General features: G+C 36.2%; 1 protein-coding gene across 5 annotated transcripts in view; it reads right to left on the bottom strand.

The window, feature by feature from the left end:
• Positions 1 to 26261, bottom strand: part of agla (amylo-alpha-1, 6-glucosidase, 4-alpha-glucanotransferase a) — a 35190-nt gene that overhangs the window by 8724 nt on the left and 205 nt on the right. For 2 of the 5 annotated variants that reach the window (XM_065276117.1, XM_073814971.1), the window contains exons 2-21: positions 25691 to 25841; positions 24858 to 25068; positions 24609 to 24778; positions 23748 to 23951; positions 20170 to 20351; positions 19670 to 19781; positions 19348 to 19474; positions 18759 to 18861; positions 18588 to 18685; positions 18315 to 18454; positions 16336 to 16523; positions 15728 to 15851; positions 12405 to 12568; positions 12209 to 12310; positions 11953 to 12108; positions 11424 to 11574; positions 10179 to 10303; positions 9779 to 9891; positions 9352 to 9486; positions 8781 to 8911 (exon numbers count right to left, since the gene is read on the bottom strand). In XM_065276117.1, coding sequence (XP_065132189.1) covers positions 8781 to 8911; positions 9352 to 9486; positions 9779 to 9891; positions 10179 to 10303; positions 11424 to 11574; positions 11953 to 12108; positions 12209 to 12310; positions 12405 to 12568; positions 15728 to 15851; positions 16336 to 16523; positions 18315 to 18454; positions 18588 to 18685; positions 18759 to 18861; positions 19348 to 19474; positions 19670 to 19781; positions 20170 to 20351; positions 23748 to 23951; positions 24609 to 24778; positions 24858 to 25068; positions 25691 to 25772 — 2818 coding nt within the window. In that variant the 5' untranslated portion in view covers positions 25773 to 25841. Of the gene's footprint in view, positions 1 to 8780; positions 8912 to 9351; positions 9487 to 9778; positions 9892 to 10178; positions 10304 to 11423; positions 11575 to 11952; positions 12109 to 12208; positions 12311 to 12404; positions 12569 to 15299; positions 15424 to 15727; positions 15852 to 16335; positions 16524 to 18314; positions 18455 to 18587; positions 18686 to 18758; positions 18862 to 19347; positions 19475 to 19669; positions 19782 to 20169; positions 20352 to 23747; positions 23952 to 24608; positions 24779 to 24857; positions 25069 to 25690; positions 25842 to 25938; positions 26183 to 26261 lie in introns of those variants that run through there. The other 3 variants (XM_073814972.1, XM_073814970.1, XM_065276114.2) reach the window with 3 other exon arrangements.

Genomic DNA, 26261 nt, shown 5'->3' with positions numbered 1-26261 from the left:
AAGGCTTCTTAAAACATGTGTGAAAATGTGTATATTATACAAAGAGTCTTATATTGTCTGCTCTGACAAAAAAATAAATTATTATTTTAGATTTTAGGACAAATGTCTGCGTGTATCTTATAAATACAACTTGATAATACGTTTGTTTTGTCAAAAGACTTTTTTAAAGTCACGCAAGAATAAAATATTTTAGTTGTAACTGGTTATACTTAAACCTGTTATTATCTATTTAACTATAAGCTATATTTTTCTGATAAGCCTTAAACAGAAGCTGCTCTGTGAGCGTCTGGGTGTTTGAGATAATTCACATTAGGGGGCTGCTTGTAAACTAGTGTCTTTTAAAACCGCCGTGGTAATATGTAATATGGTAACTCTGTCAAAAAGTAAAAGGTTTATTTTAGATCACACCCTATTTTATGGCAAACAATGCAGTATCTAAAAGTTTGTAACAACACAATTTTATTTAATGAAATATTCAGCATGGGTATAGCAATGAACTGTGCCAAAACCACCGGGGGCCGCCAATAACACAGTCTTTAGGTTAAGGCTTTTTATTTTTTAACTAAATAAAATCTTAATCTTTTCATGCACAATATTCTGTTCACACCATTAGATTGCGGTCCTGCGCTTACAATAGAGAACATAAGCGGATGCGTGTTCATATCCATACGTTAAGAAATCGTCCATATGTCAATTCATCTTCTGGGGTTTGTTTTAAAAAAAAAATGACACATTAAAATCAACTGTGAATATGTGTTTATTACACAATAAAATGTAATTCTGTCCGCACCGGTATAATAGGGGTTTTATTTTAGATTTGGGACTTTCTTTAACCAAGTCTCTGATTAAAACATGTGAATGCTTGTACCAAAGTTGTCAGAAAACGTATGCTGAGGCGCTCTTATGGCGTTAAGAACCTTTTTATTGTTTAAGACATTTTGACCCCATTTCCTGGTTTTGTGTCCGCTGTGGATCCCAACCTCTATGTGTTTATTATACAACAAATGCAATTCTGTCAGCATTTCTAGTTTAGAACGCCTCTGATTTAAACATGCGGGTTTTAAAATGAAACGGCCATGTGACTTTTATGACAAAAGCTATTCGATCTTAATTTTTTTTTAACATCCAAAAGTTTTATACACAGTCCATAATTAAACAACTAGGTGTGTATGAGTAAGATTATATCTAATGTCACACGAGCAGCACCAAATCGCGCATGTGTCTGTGTGTGTGCATCCAGGCTGTTTATGTGTGGGCGTGTTTATGAGCCCGTGTCTTTGCAAGGTGTGTGTGCGTGTGTGTGTGTGTGTGTTTGCATGGGGGTCTATGATGTCTCTGTTTGTTACTAAAGTTTTGATATTAAGTCTGTGTCCTCATTGACAATAAGTAAGGGTTTTTAGATGTAGGCTTTATTACACAGATACTGATTAAATCATGTTATCCATTATTTGCGATTTAAAGAAACTTAAAAGGTTTAAGACATTTTATCTCACATTGTGGTGTTGTTTTTTAATTAATGTAACCTTAAAACCCTCTGTTATCCATTTAGGGAACAATAAAATGTTAGCAAATATTATTTATCAAAGTTGACGATGTTATAAGCCAGGATGTCACTAACGTGACAACAAACATTTATTTAAAGACAAAACATTTTAACAAAATTGCCATGGCTTACAGAGACACACTAGACTTAATAATAAAAATAAAAATATACTATTCGAACATCCTAACCTGGTATTAGGTTAGATTAGGTTTTAAGGTCAATCAGCGTCTTTAGCTTTACAACTTACAGCACAAAACCCCCCAATGACAGGATTTTTATGAAGTGGAGCAGACCCTTTGTATGCCTGTGGGGTTAGGTACAACTAAGGTCAACATCTATCAGTGCATAATAAGCAAACATGAAATTATATTTTAACTATGGTTTGTTAATGATGTTGCTAGGTTCGCGTATTTTTTCTGAAACAAACTTTTCTTTTCAAACTTAGTTAGGATACACACGTTTGTCGCCTCAAACACCTGATCAAAGTTTTTCTTCGCTAGCGACAACTAATGTCTGAGATTTTGTAAATTCATCAGATGGTTTTACGTGTGTATTTCTTAAACAAACATGTTGCTTTTCAATCTTAGGCAGAGTTCATACGTTTTGTCGCCTCAAACACTTGATCAAAGTTTTTTTCTTCGCTAGTGTCAACTTATGTCTGAGATTTTGTAAATTCATCAGATGTTTCTTACTTGTGTATTTTCTTAAACAAACTTTTCTTTTCAATCTTAGACAGTCTTCATACGTTTGTCTTTCGATAAGTTGTTCATAGTTTTTCTTCGCTAGTGTCAACTCATGTCTGAGATTTGTAAATTTCATCAGATGTTCTTACATGTGTATTTTCTGAAACAAATTTATGCTTTTCAAACTTAGGTAGTCATCATACTTTTGTCTTTCGATAAGTTGTTCATAGTTTTTATGTGGTAGTGTCAACTTATGTCTGAGATTTTGTAAATTCATCAGATGTTTCTTACGTGTATATTTTCTTAAACAAACATTTTTTGTTTTTCAAACTTAGTTAGGATACACACTTTTGTCGCCTCAAACACTTGATCAAAGTTTTTTTCTTCGCTAGTGTCAACTTATGTCTGAGATTTTGTAAATTCATCAGATGTTTCTTACTTGTGTATTTTCTTAAACAAACTTTTCTTTTCAATCTTAGACAGTCTTCATACGTTTGTCTTTCGATAAGTTGTTCATAGTTTTTCTTCGCTAGTGTCAACTCATGTATGAGCTTTGTAAATTTCATCATATGTTCTTACATGTGTATTTTCTGAAACAAATTTATGCTTTTCAAACTCAGGTAGTCATCATACTTTTGTCTCTACATACATTTGTACAAAGTTTCTTGTAGCTAGTGTCAACATATATCTGTGATTGTTTTATGAACACAGATGGTTTCATTTCTGTAGTTTATGTAACACCTTGTCAAACTCTTAAAGGTAGTACTATCTGTTTAAAACAACAATGCAAAGTATTTTAGATTTACTTGATAAATCTTTTACATCAAAACAAACTAGGATAGCAATATGTTTGAATCTGTAACAGGTGATACCACCAATAGCGTGTTGTACATAACAAAGTCTGTAAAATAATAAAGATTGATTAGGTTTTTATTTAGTAAACCTTTTAACACAAAGTGTAGAGTCTTTTGTATGTAACAACAAAGATGCGATGAAACAACGCAAAACAAGAGAGGCTGCGTTTGTTAAACCACATATAAATTAAGATGCATACATCTACAAATGGGGCAATGTTTTTAATCTATTGGTCCCGAATTTAGAGGCTATACGGCCAAACTATTTCAAACATTGCCCCATTTGTAGATGTATGCATCTTAATTTATATGTGGTTTAACAAACGCAGCCTCTCTTGTTTTGCGTTGTTTCATCGCATCTTTGTTGTTACATACAAAAGACTCTACACTTTGTGTTAAAAGGTTTACTAAATAAAAACCTAATCAATCTTTATTATTTTACAGACTTTGTTATGTACAACACGCTATTGGTGGTATCACCTGTTACAGATTCAAACATATTGCTATCCTAGTTTGTTTTGATGTAAAAGATTTATCAAGTAAATCTAAAATACTTTGCATTGTTGTTTTAAACAGATAGTACTACCTTTAAGAGTTTGACAAGGTGTTACATAAACTACAGAAATGAAACCATCTGTGTTCATAAAACAATCACAGATATATGTTGACACTAGCTACAAGAAACTTTGTACAAATGTATGTAGAGACAAAAGTATGATGACTACCTGAGTTTGAAAAGCATAAATTTGTTTCAGAAAATACACATGTAAGAACATATGATGAAATTTACAAAGCTCATACATGAGTTGACACTAGCGAAGAAAAACTATGAACAACTTATCGAAAGACAAACGTATGAAGACTGTCTAAGATTGAAAAGAAAAGTTTGTTTAAGAAAATACACAAGTAAGAAACATCTGATGAATTTACAAAATCTCAGACATAAGTTGACACTAGCGAAGAAAAAAACTTTGATCAAGTGTTTGAGGCGACAAAAGTGTGTATCCTAACTAAGTTTGAAAAACAAAAAATGTTTGTTTAAGAAAATATACACGTAAGAAACATCTGATGAATTTACAAAATCTCAGACATAAGTTGACACTACCACATAAAAACTATGAACAACTTATCGAAAGACAAAAGTATGATGACTACCTAAGTTTGAAAAGCATAAATTTGTTTCAGAAAATACACATGTAAGAACATCTGATGAAATTTACAAATCTCAGACATGAGTTGACACTAGCGAAGAAAAACTATGAACAACTTATCGAAAGACAAACGTATGAAGACTGTCTAAGATTGAAAAGAAAAGTTTGTTTAAGAAAATACACAAGTAAGAAACATCTGATGAATTTACAAAATCTCAGACATAAGTTGACACTAGCGAAGAAAAAAACTTTGATCAAGTGTTTGAGGCGACAAAACGTATGAACTCTGCCTAAGATTGAAAAGCAACATGTTTGTTTAAGAAATACACACGTAAAACCATCTGATGAATTTACAAAATCTCAGACATTAGTTGTCGCTAGCGAAGAAAAACTTTGATCAGGTGTTTGAGGCGACAAACGTGTGTATCCTAACTAAGTTTGAAAAGAAAAGTTTGTTTCAGAAAAAATACGCGAACCTAGCAACATCATTAACAAACCATAGTTAAAATATAATTTCATGTTTGCTTATTATGCACTGATAGATGTTGACCTTAGTTGTACCTAACCCCACAGGCATACAAAGGGTCTGCTCCACTTCATAAAAATCCTGTCATTGGGGGGTTTTGTGCTGTAAGTTGTAAAGCTAAAGACGCTGATTGACCTTAAAACCTAATCTAACCTAATACCAGGTTAGGATGTTCGAATAGTATATTTTTATTTTTATTATTAAGTCTAGTGTGTCTCTGTAAGCCATGGCAATTTTGTTAAAATGTTTTGTCTTTAAATAAATGTTTGTTGTCACGTTAGTGACATCCTGGCTTATAACATCGTCAACTTTGATAAATAATATTTGCTAACATTTTATTGTTCCCTAAATGGATAACAGAGGGTTTTAAGGTTACATTAATTAAAAAACAACACCACAATGTGAGATAAAATGTCTTAAACCTTTTAAGTTTCTTTAAATCGCAAATAATGGATAACATGATTTAATCAGTATCTGTGTAATAAAGCCTACATCTAAAAACCCTTACTTATTGTCAATGAGGACACAGACTTAATATCAAAACTTTAGTAACAAACAGAGACATCATAGACCCCCATGCAAACACACACACACACACACGCACACACACCTTGCAAAGACACGGGCTCATAAACACGCCCACACATAAACAGCCTGGATGCACACACACAGACACATGCGCGATTTGGTGCTGCTCGTGTGACATTAGATATAATCTTACTCATACACACCTAGTTGTTTAATTATGGACTGTGTATAAAACTTTTGGATGTTAAAAAAAAATTAAGATCGAATAGCTTTTGTCATAAAAGTCACATGGCCGTTTCATTTTAAAACCCGCATGTTTAAATCAGAGGCGTTCTAAACTAGAAATGCTGACAGAATTGCATTTGTTGTATAATAAACACATAGAGGTTGGGATCCACAGCGGACACAAAACCAGGAAATGGGGTCAAAATGTCTTAAACAATAAAAAGGTTCTTAACGCCATAAGAGCGCCTCAGCATACGTTTTCTGACAACTTTGGTACAAGCATTCACATGTTTTAATCAGAGACTTGGTTAAAGAAAGTCCCAAATCTAAAATAAAACCCCTATTATACCGGTGCGGACAGAATTACATTTTATTGTGTAATAAACACATATTCACAGTTGATTTTAATGTGTCATTTTTTTTTTAAAACAAACCCCAGAAGATGAATTGACATATGGACGATTTCTTAACGTATGGATATGAACACGCATCCGCTTATGTTCTCTATTGTAAGCGCAGGACCGCAATCTAATGGTGTGAACAGAATATTGTGCATGAAAAGATTAAGATTTTATTTAGTTAAAAAATAAAAAGCCTTAACCTAAAGACTGTGTTATTGGCGGCCCCCGGTGGTTTTGGCACAGTTCATTGCTATACCCATGCTGAATATTTCATTAAATAAAATTGTGTTGTTACAAACTTTTAGATACTGCATTGTTTGCCATAAAATAGGGTGTGATCTAAAATAAACCTTTTACTTTTTGACAGAGTTACCATATTACATATTACCACGGCGGTTTTAAAAGACACTAGTTTACAAGCAGCCCCCTAATGTGAATTATCTCAAACACCCAGACGCTCACAGAGCAGCTTCTGTTTAAGGCTTATCAGAAAAATATAGCTTATAGTTAAATAGATAATAACAGGTTTAAGTATAACCAGTTACAACTAAAATATTTTATTCTTGCGTGACTTTAAAAAAGTCTTTTGACAAAACAAACGTATTATCAAGTTGTATTTATAAGATACACGCAGACATTTGTCCTAAAATCTAAAATAATAATTTATTTTTTTGTCAGAGCAGACAATATAAGACTCTTTGTATAATATACACATTTTCACACATGTTTTAAGAAGCCTTTAATTAAAAATAAACCCTAAAATGTGGTGAAGACGTCTTAAACAAGCACTGTGGACAAATCCAACACATGTATCCAGTATCCGAAACGTTTTAAATCCAATTTGCCACAAAATGTTTAAAATGTCCCAGACAAATCCAAAAAGTCTCCGATTTTTCTCTTTTTTAAAGATACGTCCAAAGCGTTGTGGTCTGTATCCTAACCTGAAAACAGATAAAAACAAGTTATTAGGACAAATATCTAAATAAAACAATTAAAACTTTTTTCTTATACAATATAAACGTACCGTGGAGATCCGCTATATATTTTGCAATAGTACACACAACGTTCGCTTTGCCGCTGATATCCAATCCTTTAAAAACAGATAACACATGTTATTAGAAAATATTAAACCAAACCAGTTTGTTTAAATCTATTGTAACAGGATTAAATAAAAACACACCGGACAACACGATCCACTCTGCGTCTCTTTTGTTCCAAGATTTCCGTGTTACGCTGCGGGATGTTCTCCGCGATTTACCAGGAATAGTTAAACACCAGTTTAGACAATTTCGCTGCAATACCAGAGATCGAATTTTTAGTTTTTAAATAAATCAGACAAAATACTGGAACGAACACTGCGAAACACATACATACCAATAGACTTGAGTATAACAGCTCTGCTCCATCCAAACTGATTCCGGGAGATCTCTTGTCGCTCCCCAATAAAGGTTCGGTCATAAACTTTCAAAGATTACATCACACGACCCCCACACAAACACACACTGACATAATATCAGCATCAGAAAACTTTGTGTCTGAACAGAAAATAGACTAGTTCGATAGAAAATATCGGCTTTAAGTTTAACCAGTTACAACTAAAATATTTTATTCTTGCGTGCCTTTAAAGAAGTCTCTTTACAAAACAAACGTATTATCAAGTTGTATTTATAAGACACACGCAGTCAATTCCCCTAAACCTAAAATAATAATTTATTTTTGTCAGAGCAGACAATATAAGACTCTTTGTATAATATACACATATTCACACATGTTTTAAGAAGCCTTTAATTAAAAATAAAACCCCAAAATGGGGTGAATACGTCTTAAAAACATTTAAAAGATTATTAACGTCATATATAAGTTTCTCTGTCACCATCTGTGCACGTATACACATGTCTTAATCAGAGACTTGGTTAAAGATTCCACTAAATCTAAAATAAAATCCTATTTTGCCATAGTGGACAGAATTACATTTATTAACATTATTTTAAAATGGCAGATATGAACGCTCACCCGGCGCTTTGTCAGGCACCGCCGGATCTTTAATACGCGTGAAACTATAGTGCAGGTTATGAAAAGATTCACGGAATTCCTGAACCGTTTAAAAATTTATTTAGTTTAGACTATCGTCTAAAGATTGTAGTATTGGCTCAGATCATTGCTTAAACTATACCCGTATACGGAATATTTAATTAAATAACTTGTGATGTTACAATCAAAAGTTTTAATCGTAGCATTGTTCATGATTTGTCTAAATCTAAAATAAACATTTACTTTTTGACACCGTAATGGGGGATTGTTTTACCAACATTGAGTTTTTGAAATCTTTAATCGCTTTACAACACGCACCCCTGTGAAAGAATGCAGGTCTTGTGAGAAAGTAGGGAGGAAGGGTGAGAGCTGACATCAAATGTCGAAACACGAGCTGTCACACACGAGCCGTCATTAAACATATCAGCATAGGCTTGACATAAAATACACTCAGGAAAAACAATCACTCTAAATGACCGGCCATAAAACCATTAAATACTTTCTGTCTAAAGTTGACAACTTGTACAGATTTTGATTGATGGTCCCGCCCCCTGTCAAACAAGTCATAAAAACACAAACTGTCAAAACACCATCTGTTAAGGAGTCATAAAACACAAACTGTCATAAAACCATCTGTTAAGGGTCATAAAACACAACCTGTCAAAACACCATCTGTCATGGGGTCATAAAACACCATCTGTCAAGGGGTCATAAAACGCCATCTGTCAAGGGGTCATAAAAACGACCTGTCAGACAGCAACTGTCACCGGGTGGGGGAGGGGGTCATAAAAGTTTGACGAATGGTGTCCCCATACAACTACTGAGGTCTGCCCTGTACCTTGCAGTCCGCCATATTTAAGTGATTTCCAGCCGGGGATGTTGTAACATCCTCCTCCGTCCTCCTTCTCCTCAGCATCACAGCGAAAAAGTAGAACATTCAAATCAGCCAGGGTCAGTTTAGACATAATCCTGACAGAGAAGAAATGAGATAAAGCGTCCCCATTACTTTCAATATTAAAACAATGCTGTATGAAAAAAACACAATCAGATCCTGTATTTACACTAGACTGTGTGTATGCATTTTACATCTATATCCTTATCCCAGTATTCAATGTGGGATCCAGATGTATTTTATTTATTTATGTGTTAGATGCTTTCATTCAAAGTAAACAGTGCACAGGCTTTACATTTTATCTGTATGTGCAGTTCCTTGGATATAGACCCATAACCTTGCTAGCACCATGCTCTGCCAGTTACAGAAAATTCTGCATGCCTAAAATGTGATATTAACACCCCTTTATAAATAGCTGTCTGAATGGAAGTCAAACTACTCAAGGTTCCTGCATTCATAAATGTATTCAAATGTGGAAAGTTTATAAAAAAAACCCCTGAAACGACTCTGAACTCACTGTGCAAGTGGGGTCTTCAGTGCAGCAGGTGTGCTTTGATCAGCCAGGCTGCCTGCTTTATATAAAGGGTTAAACTGAATGAGATGATGCCTCAACACACCGACCAGCTCCTGGGATTTGGGATCCAGACTTACTCTGAAACAGAAAGGCATTCAGATCTTAACCACCTCACCCCTTCTACAAAATACACTTCTGGATTTAATTCAATGCTGAAAGTCATAACGTTGCCATAGGGCAGTGGTTCTTATCAACTGGTGACCCATATGTGTGTTGTGTACAGCAAGGAAAAAGTACTCTAAAAAAATATTTATTTGTCAAAACCAGTTTAGAACATCTGCCGCAGGGTGCAACTAAAATGGCAATATTCAAATGCCAGTTTACTTTTTGACAATTGTAAGTCAATTCAATAAAACCTTTGAAGACTAACCTGAAAGCGATGACGCTTCCAGGCGTGAGCTGCTCGAACACGATCTCCTGCACAAATTCGCTGCGCCCCCGAGACGTCACGCCGGCCTGCCGCACCACCTTACTGTCCTTAAGCTGAGCACAAACAAAGAACCCACTGAGGCTCAGAGATAACTTTGACTCGTGCAGTGTTGACACTATAGTCAATCAAAGGCAATACAAGTCCGGGCGGCGGACATTTACAGCCAGGCAGGAAAGAGGAGGATTACCAAAACAAGTCATTGAGATGAAACCAGAGATCTTTAAGGGTTGTGGTGCTACAACCGCAGGGTAGGGGTCGAGCTTTTCTCAGTGAAGTCTATTGTGTCAGCCTGGGACAGTTATAATTAAAGCAGTCTTACTTTACTCAGGTTACCTCTTACCTGGATGTGCTCTTTAATCTCCACTGTGTACTCAGGCATGCCATTAATGCTGCTCTCATCTTTTTTGTAAGTACCTGCCTTCCTCTCCACCATACGCGCCTCCAGCACCACCTCCTCTATCTTACCTGTAAGAGAGAATTTGTTTTGAAAGATCTGTCAAGGTTTCAACTTTACCTCATGTAATTAAAACCAGGAACACAGAGACAGTAAAAAAAAAAAAACAGTAATCCGCAGTTTATCTAAATGACAAACTTGATCCACTTTAAAAACAGTTTAAAAAAAATTTAAAATGTTTTCCAAACTACTACACAAAATCCTCCCAAAAATGCACATCACAGTGACCATTGGCTCTAAATCTTAGTTAAAGCACCATTAAAATAAAATGTTTCTTCAAAAAAAGTGTACTTCCACAAAATTAACAGTATGTGTGTTTTAAAGGAAAACACCATCGTTTTTCAATATTTTACTATGTTCTTACTCAACTTAGACAAATGAATACATACCTATCCTTTATTAATGCGTGCACTTAATCTTTGTAGAGCTCATTGTGAATGTATTAGCATTTAGCCTAGCCCCATTCATTCCTTAGGATCCAAACAGGGATGAATTTAGAAGCCACCAAACACTTCCATGTTTTCCCTATTTTAAAACTGTTACATGAGTAAGTTTGGTGGCACAAAATAAAACGTGGCATTTTTTTAAGCGGATGAAACATGAGAACTATATTGTATGGTGAAAGAGCACTTATTTTCCAGCACTTCGACCTCAAGTGCAGTAATATTGACAGAAGTTTGAGCGAGAGGGGTTGTAGTCAGGAGTGATGATGTTACTGCGCACCGAGGTCGAAGTGCTGCAAACTAAGTGCTCTTCAGCCATACAATATAGTTCTCATTTTTTATCCGCTAAAAAAATATGTTTTATTTTGTGCCACCATACTTACTCGTGTAACTACTCATGTAAGAATCTTTAAATAGGGAAAACATGGAAGTGTTTGGTGGCTTCTAAATTCATCCCTGTTTGGATCCTAAGGAATGAATGGGGCTAGGCTAAATGCTAACACATTCACGAGGTGCTGTACAAAGATTAAGTGCACAAATTGAAAAAAGATAGGGATGTATTTACTTGTCTAAGTTGAGGTAAAAACATAGTAAAATATTGAAAAACGGTGGTGTTTTGCTTTAATATAGGAGTGATTTTAAAAAATGTACAGAATCTCTCACGAGGAACAGTAAAGCTCTGACGTACCAGGGATGCACATTGGTGGAACCTCGTCTGGGTAGTGATGGTGTTTAGGGTTCTTAAAAGCAGTGCGGCACACAGCCACCACAGACTGGTGCGTACTGGGACAATGCCGAGTGACGGCCACAATGTCCTCATCCACTTGGTCCACGAACACCTTGAAAAACGAATGCATAGATTATTCTTGTGCACCTTCTCAAATTTAAAGTAAACAGGCTCAAGTTTCATCTGAGCATTAGGAAAAACCTAAAACTATGACAATGATACCATACCTGAAAATTTTCAAGACACCACTTTTATACATTTACAGTACACCATTGCTAGTTAGCATGTTGTATGGTATACCAACTGTTTGTTAATATAAACAACAAAGTAAATGCCTGTCTATTTCAGTCTACTGTACTGTAATTTTCTGTATTTGTTAACATTACTTTTGCTATTTTGAACCTTTGCTGAGCTGAATATACTATAAAGCACTTAATATGTGTCCAAATCACCCCCTCCTTATGGCCATGCGATCTGGGATTTAGTTCACCTGGTTAAATCCTTTTGCTGCCAGTTCCTGGTGTAGCCTATTGAGGGCCAGCTTTCCAGCAATGATTCCCGACTGGAAGTTGACCTCAGAGAGGGACGAAGGTTTAGCCTGAGGATTCCATTTGCAATAGAACCGCTCCTCCGATACAACAGAGATCTGAAAGCAGAAATAGTTTCTCTTTCAAGATCGAACCCAAATCTATTATAGATGCATTATTCAAAACAGGAGAAGATTTTGTGTGAAGTTAATCTCTTGCCTGATGGGGGACTAACTCATCATAACCTCTGGTGCTTCCAGTGGCACAGCAGGCCATAGAAACAATAGCAGAGCTCGGCAATGAATCGTACGCCGAGCGGACCTACAACACAGAACATCCAAATTAAACTAGCTCAAACAATCCCACCAAGATGTTCAGTGTACATCATTGTTGTTCGGTGTTTGAAATAGCACACCTGAATAGGGCACTCATTATCATGTGTGACATCCAGGAACATAGCATGGGCGATGCTGGGCACCAGGGGTCTGAGACTGGGCTGTAGGAAAGCCCCCACAGGCTCACCTCCATACCGGTAGACCAGCCTGCCCTCCTCATGACTGTCTCCAGCACTCATGGCCTCTACAACAGCACAAACAATCACTAATAACACCTAACAAAGTATAAACACTTACATTTTACTCAAGAACGTGACTGTTAATGGGTTTATGGTTAAGCTGTCAAGCTGTGTAAGTGGTGCATTGCTACAACCCCCCATGATTTTTTTCTTTTATACGTGCTTGATGTTATACTTTCTTTTAAACAGAAAGTAAGACTGTTAACATTAAAATTGTCTTGATTCTTTGCAAGATTGTTTTGCTGTAACATTTATGCTTTTATTAATGAAATGTTTTAAAGGTTGATGTCGTAGTACTGTAGTTCTCCACAAGCGTGATTTGTTACTTCAGACATTCTTCATACCTAAACTCGTCTCTTACCCGGCTCGAATAGCTCATATTTTTAAAGGAAACATGAGTAAATCTCTCTGAAGACTTAAAACAGCACAGACTTGGCCAATAAAAAAGTTTAAGATCCTTTGACAATTTTAAGGGAATTAATTTTAGAAATCTTTGCTGAGGTTGAACATTGGAAAAAATATGTTTTCCAAAACCCCCATGGTTCTTCTCTGGATTAGGAAACATGACGCATGTTTTAAGATTATTAAACAGTTAAAGGGGACATATCATGAAAATCTGACTTTTTCAATGTTTACGTGCTTAAATTGGGTCCCTGGTGCTTATATCAACTAAGCTGCCTCACGATTAGTCCCGACTAATCGTTTGCAGAATAAAAGTTTTTGTTTACATAGTATATGTGTTTGTACTGTGTATACTAAATATGTTTATATAAATACACACACATACATATAATATAAATTATATATAAATATAAACATGTATATACACATGCAAATGTTTCTTAATTATATACATGCATGTGTGTGTGTGTATTTATACATAATTATTATACACAATACACCCACATTTATTATACAAACAAAAACTTTTATTATGCAAACGATTAGTCGTGACTAATCGTGAGGCAGCACTAAACCCAGAAAATGTGAAAAAGAACAACCCAGTAACTTAGTTTTGGTAAAACATGTGAAATAATAGGTCACTGAAATTTGGCTCCCCTGGTGATGTCAAAAGGGGATAATACTGCCCCTTAATCTGCACTATCCAATCACAGCACTGCCATTTACAGCAGAGATCAGCTCATTTGCATTTAAAAGGACACAACCATAAATGCCACATTTTTGCTCACACATACAAAGTGGCAATTTTAACATGCTATAATAAATTATCTATATGGTATTTTAAGTTAAAACTTCACATATGTACTCTAGAGCCACCAAAGATTTATTTTACTTCTTTAAAAATTTAAATATTCAATATATTTAGCTGTATTTACAAATAACTTTTTTTAAACTAGCCAGTTTGGTAATTCACTAAGGGCGCACTGACACTATCCAAACCAAACCGCGCTCGGGCGCGTTTGACCCCCAAAGCCTGGTTTGTTTGACTAGTGTGATCGCTCTGTTCCGCGCCCGAGCGCGGATTGGTTATTCGCGCCGCGGCCGGGTTGCAGAGGTGGGCTGGAGCGCGGTTCACTTGGGCTCAGGCGCGGAAGGCTGTGGTGTGAGCACATTCGCGCTTGAGCGCGATTCAAAAGGTGAAGACGTCAGTTGCGCGACCACTCACCTTCATCTGCCTCCGTAAAAACATTTTGATGCGCGCCGCGGGGTTACGTGAATGTCCGAGCTGCGCACGTGACAGATGAACTAAGCAATATGATGACATGTGAGAGGGCTGTCTGTAATCGCGCACCAAACGACTCCGAAAAAAAAACACAGACTTATCAATATGGTGGGTTCCAGTGTTAAGAGAGCGCTTTACTTCCTGCTTTTTTCAAAACAATCGCATCTTAATGACGAAAGCGCGCCCGGACTCGGATCGATACAAGTACAGTGTGAGTGCGTGCATCTGGGGGAGTAGGGAGGGGTGACAATCGCGCTGGGGCTTGGTTTGGTTTGGTTTGGATAATGTGAGTGCGCCCTCACTAAGGGACCCAGACCCCATTTTAACGCTTTCCCCCCAGCATTTTTTTAAGTAGCCAGCCAGCACCAGCAGTTTTTATGATTTTCACAAAAGTTTAATGCCTTTCAGAAAATGTTCTTCTTTAAATATATAAACATACAACATATCAAATAAAAGAACAGACCCTTTGCTTTAAAAAAAAACCCCATTTCATCCTCCTTTCATTCGATTTGTTCTCTGTTTAGCACCTCTCAAATATGGGTACAGTAGGTTTCTTCAAAAATACACATTTTTAAGCAAAAAGCAAAGATAATTGCGTTTTTGTGAATGATTTTTGATAGAGATCAGATTCAGAGCAATTATCAAAACATACACGGAGTTTAAACTGTTTGCCCTAAGGGGATACTTATGGGTTTTAGAGCGACGTCTAGTGGATAATAGCAGAAACACGGATTGACGGAAAAACTCGTCAATGGCAGAGAAGCGTTTTCTCTTAATTGACAGGAAAATAATTAAGACCCTATATGGCGGGGTTATTTGACCAAGTTAAAGTATTTTTTTTGTGTGATTTACTGTTTTCTACATAAAATAATCCAACATAACGTAAAGAATATTCTGCAAAAATAATCCATGTTCATGAGGTTTAAAAATGTAGGTAGATTTCGCATCATACCCCAGCGTAAAAAACACAAAACACAGCATCAGTGCAGGCCAGGTCAAATTCAACACTCGAGGTTTATAATGTATTAATATGTAGTGTTAGGATGCCATACCTCTGATGAGTGAAGAGATTCCTAATTTAGTCACAAAGACATTATCCAGCTCCTCGCTGCCAGTGAAGAGCTCAGCCACCACGTATAGTTCAGGCCTTATAGTGCGGGCAGCGTCCAGCATGAACTGCAGCAAGCAGGGTTAGGCAAATCACGGGCAAGAGCGAATGTTAGTGGATCAGATGGGGTGCAAGAAATGGGTTCAGAGGGGGAAAGAGTCAAGTCTCAATTGAATCAAAACCAGCCAGGAAGCAGAGAAGATTTTCCAAGAGCAGAAAAAAGTTTGGAGATAAAGGTTTGCAGATGAACAGGAAATTCACAAGAGATGGCGAGGGCAAATGAAAAGGTGATTGTCAAACAAGAACAGAAAGGGATGCAATGAAAAAAAAAAAGGAGACAAACAAGACTTTATTAGTGTCATGCCTACAGACCTCTGATGAGACTGGTTATTCCCAGCCGGTTTACAAACACATTGTCAATCAGCTCACTGCCTGTAAAGAGCTCGGCTATCACATAGAGATTGGGTCTGACTGCTCTTGCTGCTGCTAGCATGGTCTGCAAGGCACAACACCAGTTGACAGTGAGAGAAAACTGTCTGCTGATTCAGGATCAACAACAAGGACGGTGTGAATACAGAAATACTTTTTTAGGGTCTTATTGTGGCAGAGCCAATTAAAATGTTAAGAAGGCAGGTAAAACCTAAACTACTGGCTTTTGCTGATGCAAAAATGTTTTGTTAATATACCATTACAATTTCTGTCAATAAGCATAAAATTGAGAATAAGACACTTACTGTAACGTTTTTAGTATCAAGTACATCTAATGACAGATTAATTGGCACCCAAGGAGCAACCCCCAGCCAAAATGTACTAATAATAAAGACAGCTACTAATGACTTCATCATATAAAAATGTGTAAAGAAAAGAAAATCAATCCTGCCCCACATGTCTCATCTTTAACACATTGTTAATCTTAAACACATAATTTGTCTTTCAACAAGCCAATGGTAATAATGTGTCTTTTGACAGCGGAGCTGTACCTCAGCCACATGCAGTGGAGTTGAATGGCAGTTGTCCAGACGAACTCCCACAAAGTGTTTGGCTGTGATCTCTGTGTATTTCTGCATGTGGGCCCATAGGTACGGGCAGTCTTCAGGCCCATTGCCATAGCGCAGTTTAACGCTGTCGCCCCAGCAAATCAGCTCCCTCCTGATGTAGACATTGGAGCCTGACCAGAACGTGAAGAAAAAGTAACTTTGATTTAAAAAGGTTTGGCAAGTGTTGCAGATGCGTTGACTTTAGTCTCTGAATTGACATTGCCACCTTGTGGTTGCAGCTGAAGTTGAAATCTATCTGCTCAAAATACTTTACTATTTAAAGGGATAGTTCACTTTAAAATGAAAATTCTGTCATAATTTTCTTACTCTCATGTTGTTACAAACCTGTATAAATATCTTTGTTCTGAGGAACACAAAGGAAGACATTTTGAGGAATGTTTGTAACCAAACTCTTCATGAGCCCCATTCACTTCCATAGTAGGAATAAAGAGTTCTATGGAAGTGAATGGGGCTCATGATCATTCCTCAAAATATTTTCTTTCATGTTCATCAAAACAAAGAATTGTATACAAGTTTGTAACAACATGATGACAGAATTTTCATTCTTGGGTGAACTATCCCTTTAAAGTAACATGACTTCAACATTTATAAATAATCCATTAATCTTAGTATTTTAGTATCTTAGTATGATTTTCATCTGCAAAAAATATTGCTTTTGTGAACAATATTGTTTATATTGTTGAAAATTTAACATTTACTATACCAGCATACAATAACAACTACAACTACTAATCAACTTGAAATTACAAATAATTTCTACTTTCTTGACTAGTAAGGAGGGGTGGGCCGATACGATATTCAGTATTGATATTGGCCCGATATTGGCAAAAAAATGGCCAGATCGAATATTGTAGAAGTCGGGGAGTACAATCCGATCCAATACCAACATAGACCTTGCAACTTGCGGTAAAGCGTGACTTGCTGAGCAACATGAATTTGCACAAAGTTACACTTTAAATTGTCCAAAGTTACACCTTAGAATTCACTTTGAATTTTTGTGCTGACTAACTAAAAAATGTTACTGCTAGTCAGTTTGAAACATTTAGGGGTGATTTCCAGGAAAGGGATTAGTTTTATTTAAAATTTTATCTAGTTTTAACAAATATGCCTTACTAAAAACATTACTTGTGTGCATTTTGGGGCAAAACAAAGAACACTGGTGTATTTTAAAATATATATGTGCAAGTTGTTTTTAGTTTGGACAGCTCTTACATTTATTTAATCTAGGTCTAGTCTAATTCGGGAAACCACCCCATAAATAAAAATGAACAGCAGTATTGCACAATGTTTCATTGAGTCTTGAATTTGCTGCACAGTAAAATGTTTGAATTTTGTAGCTCTGTTTAAGCTTTTTGTACAGCTAATATGTTATTTGCAGCTTAATTAATTAAAGGGCGATAGAGATGGTATTGGATTAAAGATTGTGGTATCGACATCGGTATCAGACATGAAAAAGTGGTTTTAGGGTTAAGTTAGGAGTTGCTATAAATTATTAAAATAAAGCATTCCTGAAAAAAGGCTAAAAAGGATAATAATTGTACCTGCTGTGTTTATTGTATCTTAAAAGGGTTTACATTATTCGAGTCACAAGAATCTCAGCTTTTCAAAGATATGTGACAAGTTTAGCTTTTTGTTTTTGAGTTGATGTATTTGATGAAGTTTTCTGTCAAATAATGCAGTGTTCCTCCCACGGTACATTGGAACTTTAAAGGGTTACGCTAATTTAACTTTATTTGTATAATTTATAGCAACTCCTCACTATTTAAGAAAGTTGAAACTAATTGAAACTTTATTTGATTAAACCTAAACATTTAAGTGCAACAAGGAATTTTTTACAGTGTACAATTCTAATTAAAGAGTCCGTTATTAGTAAACACGATTAGAAATGCAGAATGTTGAACCTGGTTCTGCAAAATTTCTCAACGGGTCATCCCCCATGACCCAGCCATTATGGGCCAGGAAGTGACAGGACTTTTCTGGTTGATTCATCAGCTTCAGATCCTCCTCAAGGGTTGACGGCTCAAACGGGAACGTGAAATAACTGCATGCAGACAATGTATTTAGAAACACAATTATCACTATACGCAGGAGTGCTTCAATGTGATGAATTCTAAAAATAGAAGCTGGTAAAGTGATCTGAAGATTATCACATAGCCTGTAATTTAAAGTAATACCTTGTGACCAGAGGGTCTTTCCTGGTGATAGGGCCCAGCTTGGGTCCATGAGCAGCAAGTCTCTCATAGGTCACAGTTCCATCAATGCAGTTAAGAGCCTGATGATACAGAAATGACATGACTGCAGTAAAGCACATGACATTAGAGTTAAAGGTGCAGAGAGGGACTCACCTGCTCCTGATGGTGTTGGATTTCTCTGAACTGTTCATCATTTAACTCTTCCAGTCTCCTCCTCAGCCAGGTACAGCAGTCTTCAATGGCACTAGGACTGGTACTACAACAACAACAAAACAATTCTTTAACCTGACATGACTTGAAAAAGGATAATGATGCAGATATGGACAGGCAGAAACCGGTCCCAAAAATGGAAGTAGTTCAGAATTTGATTTGACATGCCTGACTTTCATAATAGTCTGTGTCAGACTCAATAGTATAAAATTGTTTAAGGACAGAAATATTTGCTTATAGCAAACATTAGCAACCATTTTATCATATTTTTACAACATTCATTTTGGATATTAACACACCCAAAAAATCCACCAGGATATTTAATACATTTTCCTGTTGTGTTGAACAGAACAGAAAAAGTCAAATGGTTGGAGTATTTTTTATATTTAGGTGACCTTATCCTTTGTATGTCTATGAATAATGTTCACGCATATTGCAGGTCTAAAATTAATGTGTGGAATACAGATCTACAACAAAGCATAACACACAGTCCATGATAAATATGTCCAGTAAATTCTTTCAACTGACTGACCTATGGGGCACAAAGATCTCCAGAGCGGAGTTCATGTCCACTGTGTTACCAAAGCGTTTGTACTGAGGGTCCTGTATAATCTTTAGTTGCTGTTTTCCATCAGTCTCGCTGCTGTTTGGTTTGGCTCCTGTATAGACAAAACCAAATCAGTTAACAAGCTTTAATTTTCATTCCATTAAATTCAAGTAGGCTATCTGAGAATTTTCATACATTCTTAAAACGAATGTGTTAAAACGAGACGTCAAGTAAAGGACAACACATTTAATATGAAATTTTATGTGTAAAAAATGTACACATAATTTCTTAGAGTGTAGGAACTCACCATCTTGGAGTAAAAATCTAAACTGCTCCACCATAGGCTCCACTTTGACTTGAAAGAACTCCCACAGTTTAATTTTGGGATATACATCCTGCCAGAGGATTCCACGTAGATGCTAACAGAAGCAAGAACATATTACACTTTGTTATAAAAGAAAATAAGAAATTATACAGCCAAAGCAATTTAATTCTAATGTATCTACACCAGGGGTCTCCAACATTTTTTGTGAGCAAGGGCTACCATAATGGATGAAACAATCTGGAGGGCCACTTTTTGATATAGTCTACTTTTTTATTTTACTTGTTGATATATTTTATTATTGTTTAAAATGTTAACATACATAAAAGAAGCCAAGCTAATATAAAAGCTATCTTATAAATAAATATTACAATTGAGACTATTAATAGAATGTGCTTTGGCGGGCACCTCACAGACTTTGTGTGGGCAACCTGGTGCCCGCTGGCACCAAGTTGGAGACCACTGATCTTCACACACACACTCACATGAAGGTGTTCGTGATTCCGGATAAGGGCTGGAAGACCCCTGTCTTTGTATTTGCCATCAGCTATTTCACAGGAAAAGTGCCACAATGCTCTGTCCAGCACCCAGGCTGGCTTCAGGTGAGGGGAGTTAACCAGGTTATAACCACACTCTGGATGTTTCTGAATCCATTTGCTGTTAGCAGCTGTGGAATACAGGAATACACAATGACAGAATTTTAAGATGAACCTGGCATTACTCAATGATTATCATTATTAAATAATGGTGGAAAAATCTGACTTTTTTCATGTTTAAGTGCTATAATTGGTTCCCTATTGCTTCTATCAACCTAAAAAATGTAAAAAAAAGAACCCAGTAACTTATTTTGGTAAACCATTCTCTGCGAGCAAGTGAAAAAATAGCTCATTGAAATGTGGCTCCCCTTGTGATGTCAAAATGGGATCTTATTATAATAATACCACCCCTTAAACTGTAGTATTAAGAGATACTATCCAACCATGGCACTGTCATTTAGTGCAGAGAGAGAGGAAAATAAATATTATCTATATAGTATTTTGGGCTAAAACTTCACATATGTACTCTGGGGACACCAAAGATTTATTGGTAGAACTTTACTTGAAGGGGTGTTCCTAAGACTGATATGACACCTTCAAAATCATGACATGACACGTGTCATAAACATGAAGGAGATTTTATGCACGTTTATGACAACTGTTATTAAGTGTCATTTGTTCAGTTATGTCATTTTTAATGCAAAGAAGACATTGTTTGAGATGTCATGACAACTTGACATAAACCAATACATCATAACTTGTCATAAATCCTTTATAAACATGACATAGCAGAATAATTATCAAACTTAAGAAACTATCTAGCTTTATGGGTAAACATTACATTAAATTGTCATTTAAATGTCATTAAGTATTAATACTATGTCAAATAATTAAATAACAGCATCATTAATATTTTTCTTGACCTCAACTACAGTGGTACAAAATAAACTTAAAATGTCAATAAGTGTTAATATTATGTCAAATAATTTTAAATACCGTAACAAAATGCAACAGACACAGCAAAATATTTTACTTAACTTTATGTATGTGCACAATACATAAAACAACTGAACTAACAGATCTTCTTCACACAGAGGGTTCTGCCATTTTCTGACAGAGAAGAAAAAACTAACAAAATATTTTATTAATTTAATGTAATTAACTGTTTTTGCAGCGATATGGACCCAACGCTGCATGGCTTGACCCATTATTGTTTTCAGCTAATTTTCGGTGAATCGGTCTCCAAATGCAATAAAATATAATTTATATTTTTTAACACTTAATAACATTTTAATGACAAATTCAATTTGTATCACTGGTAAAAAGTGGTCAGTTATGATGTATTGGTTTATGTCAAGATGTCATAAAGAAATCTCAAACAATGTCATCTTTGCATTAAAAATGACATAATTGAACAAATGACACTTAATGACAGTTGTCATAAACGTGTATAAAATCTCCTTCATGTTCATGGCATGATTATTAATTCAATTCAATTGTATTTATATAGCGCTTTTCACAATTGTTAATTGTTTCAAAGCAGCTTTACATGAGTAGATGTAGGGGAAAACGCAGAATAATCAATAGATAAAATAAGAATTAGAATACAGCGGCTAAGTATAAAGCATACAAGCGAGCGTAGTAATAATGTAACGTATACAGTAAAGTGCTAAGTAAAGCCAAAGTTGGCTGACTCTCCCGAGGATGAAAAAAACCCCTTGGAGAAAAACCCTGTGGGGAAAACTTCTAGAAGGACAAAAACCCTTGGGAGAGATTAATATATATTCTATTAGCGTAGGGGCCATTCGCATGTAATGCAAGTGTCATACAGTATTGTGGTTTAAAATCCGCTCGGTTCCAGACAGGCTACCTATTGCAGCATAAGTAAATTACCCATATGAGGTATGTGAGTGCTTTGTTCTAGACAAAATAACTATTGCGGGATAAGTACAATTACTGGACATTTTATGTGAACGCTTTGTTAAAGAAGAATGTCTTAAGTTTAGCTTTAAATTGATTGGTTGTGTCTGATACTCAAACATTATTTGGTAAATCATTCCAGAGCTTAGGGGCTAAGTAGGAAAGGGATCTACCACCTTTAGACACTTTTGATATTCAAGGGATATTTAAGTGGCCAGAATTTTGTGATCGCAGTGTACGGGGTGGATTGTATTCTGGTAGTAATTCTTTAATATACAAGGGTGCAAGGCCATTTAAGGCTTTGTAGGTGATTAGTAATATTTTAAATTGTATGCGATATTTAACTGGTAGCCAGTGTAAAGACTATTAAGGTGTCATGTCAGTCTTATGAAGACCCCTTCAGGTAAAGTGTTACCAATTTATTTTACATCTTAAAAAAGTCTTGTGAAATGTCCCCTTTAATGTATCCTCAGACTTTTGTATCTCACTCTATTTACACTACATACAGTGAATGCACATACTACACATTAGTTTAAGTGTGTGGCATTTACACAGCTCTAGATAAGGTATCACACTCCCTGACCTTTAGCTGTGCTGAGCTCTGGCAGGAATGGTGAACTATGAACTTTGTTTTCCATGAACCTTGACTATACCACATTCATGCACAGAGAGAAAACCTAAAGAAAAATAAGCATGAGCTATGACTAAAAATTGTCCCTATTCCCTTATATACAGTGCACTTTCGAATATCAGCCATTTTATAGTAGTGTCCAAAACCATGAGAATGCCGAGCACATACTCTCAATCCCATAATGCACTGCTGCAAGAAGTATACAACCAATGTACTGTGTACACTTTAACAACTAAATATGACCTATAATGCATCGTGAGGTTCATGTCAAATACGTAAATGGCAAGATTTTTGCAGTCTATTTATAAGGAATGGATGAAAATAAATTTTAAATAATAAATCCAAGCTGTAAGTTTGCTCACTCTTTTCTTAGGTTATATCCCAGCATCCACTATACAGGGAGGGAATCGTACATTTCCACACTAGCTGTCTACAAACCTTCACAGTCAATGTGTTTGAAGGTTCTTCTTTAGCATTCTGCTCACATAGTGGCTCTCACTAACAGCCCCACACAACAGCTGAACTGAAGCACAACACCATATCAGACAGGGTGAGCATTTCACCAACAGCTCCGGTCCACTGTAAGTAGTCTATTTTTAGAAAATGAAGTCAAAGCAAAAGCTTTCGTTGTGGGCTTATATGCAAAAGTTACAGTTAATTATGTTGGAACTTTGGCCCAAGGAACACGAGCGCTCCAGTTGGACTCTGAATCCCTGAAGCAGCATACAAAATAGTTTAATGTACAGAAAATGTTATGTCTTTTTATGCTCATTTGATCAACGCTGAAGCTGATTTAAAAAATAAATAAAAATGCTACATACAACAAGCCAATAAAAATACCTGTTATTAATAAGTGTGCTTCTGAGAAAGGATCTACTATACCCTTGGTTTCCCTTCAGCAATAGGTCAAACACAGTAACCCATAACAGGTGCAATAGGCGCGATGCAGCAAATACAACACACAAACTCCACACACCTGTATGATTGTAAACTACATCAGTGATGCACAACATATTCCACTCGTTCTTCATCTTCTCCACCAGGTTGCCAGCATCTGTCCAGGTGTATTTTTGCCCAGGAGGTGAGAAGTCTGGGTTGAGCTCCAGTTGATCGGCCAGAGAATAACAGGATCGAGATTTACCCAACGTCTGTAGTGGCGTGAAGTGAATCATATTATATCCTAAAAAATACAAATTTGATTACAAAGTTATCTTGTGGGATATTTCAGTATATTCCACCATAGAGATTAAGCTATATTCAACCTATTTTCAACTCTTGGGGGGTCAGCTGACATTGGCTTAACTTAGCACCCTCTTCTATACATTACATTATTACTACGCTCGCTAATGTTCTCCTGCATCTATTAATGTAAAGCTGCTTTGAAACAGTAAAAAGAAAAAAAATATATATGAAAAGTGCTATATAAATAAAATTGGGAAATGGGATGCAAAGTCAACCACTGAATGTTACAACAAACTCTGGACTGTAAAAGCATGTACTCTAACAGTATACATTACAATTTTGCCCCAAAAACATTTTCAATGTAGCCTTTTTATTATAAAGTTAAGTAGTTTTCTGAAAGACTGTCAACATTTGCTTTATGCTTTTTTCTGGCTTATACTAGTGAGTTTGTTACTGAGGATGTTATTGATTTGGGCATGTAATCAAACGGACCCAAGATAAGGGAAGTTCAAATGCAGATAAAGTTGAGAGTAAAAAGTTTTGCAATGTGCAACACTGTTTAGTACATTTAAGTCCAATGTATAATAATAATAAAAAAAAAACTTTAGGAGGAGTGATGTTGCTTTTGAAACATATCAGCTGTTTGTTTACATACCTGCCTCTTTGGCAACCCTGAGTCTGTCCAACCACTCATCCAGCGGCCCAAGACATTTGGACAAGTACGTCTGGATACTGATGCAGTCCAATGGCAAAACATGGTTGTCTGCCCCGACCCGGAGTACAGGGTCCACCACAATATATCCACCACCAGACTTCTCCTCATCTCTGATGGGCATCAATAAATCAACAAGGGCAATATTTTATACAAATTCTCTTAACGGACAATTTCTAGAGCCTAACTTACCCATGACCAAAGTAATACTGGTATGAGCCAGAAATCTGGAGGTTAAGGGTGCAGAACTTGTCGGAATCATCCTCTCTTCCAGTTGGGTTGATCCAGTCTAGGGCACGGAATTTGTGCCGATCAAAACGTTCCCCCTCAGCGGGGTAGTTTGTGTGAACGTGCACATGCTTTCCTTGCAGAGTGGGGCCCAGTCGAAACTGGAGCTCAAACCCTGAGTGGAAACACAAGATTAGCTACAGAAGACAGATTCTGGTGTTTGTCAGGGGGGATAAATAATAACATTCCTTTCTGTTCCTCTTTTTAAAAAAAGATAAAACATTCATAGACTATACATTATTTTCCACAATCTCACTGTTGTTATATTTACTCACTTTTGTAAGTAAAATCCAGTTAAGCAAAAATAAGGTTTTGGATTTGGATCTCAATAAACAACACCATACACTGTATTCAGCTACATTTTTTAATTGAACATGCACAACATGTAAGACAAAATGCATTCCTTAAATAAAAGATTTTAAAGCATTATGAATAAACAATAAAGTACTGCAGCAGTCCAACAGGTTTTTGGGATTTAAACAAGATTAAAAAGATCTATGTTTTAAGTTGAATGCTTCCATGATACCAGGATTACATTTCTCCAATGGATGCAAGAAAAACTGATCTCTTGGTACCGAAACACTTCTGCAGCTCTTACTGTTTATTACTGTATGAATGAATAGTTACAGTATTGACCATAAAGTTTGCGTCAGAGAACGTCTATAAATAACGTTCTGCGCCTATCATACTGAGTAACACAGTCATGCCACAAAAAAAAAAAATGGGTTGAAACTTGCCTTGTTCCAGACGGAAGAGGGTCCTGTCAAGCTTCTCCATGTCATTGAGGACCATCACTCTTATTTGTTTACTATGTGTCATGATTGCCCTTCTTAACGCGTCCTTAACATACAGGAAACGATGAGCAGGAATTCAACAGGACCCCCTTCGCTAAAAAGGGAACCAAAAGACATGCAAACTTCTCAGTTATTACAGAACTGTCTCCTTTGACAAATTAATGCATCATTTTATAAACCACAAGACTGACAGCTATCCAAACTGCCTTAGAAATCTGCACCTTAAAATCTCAAGATTGGTATCCGCACGTTAGTACTGTATCTAGACCCAATGCACCTTCACCACCCCCGCTAGTTTAACGTCATCGGTGCCTAAAGTAACAGCCACTAACCCAGATTGGTCGAGGTTAAGTATCTAGCTGATAAAGGTCAAGCAAGTCTATAAAAATAATCAGGGCAACAGTAACATTTGCCAAAAGAGCACAGCACTGAGCATCAGACAACTGATCTGATCTTAAGGTGACACGGTCAACCGTGCGCGTCACAACGCACGACAGTCTGCAATCGGAACTCA

The sequence above is a fragment of the Paramisgurnus dabryanus genome, chromosome 6, assembly GCF_030506205.2.
Source record: "Paramisgurnus dabryanus chromosome 6, PD_genome_1.1, whole genome shotgun sequence".
Lineage (NCBI taxonomy): Eukaryota > Metazoa > Chordata > Actinopteri > Cypriniformes > Cobitidae > Paramisgurnus > Paramisgurnus dabryanus.
Note: the sequence above shows the minus strand (reverse complement) of the source record. Positions and strands in the feature narration are given on the sequence as shown.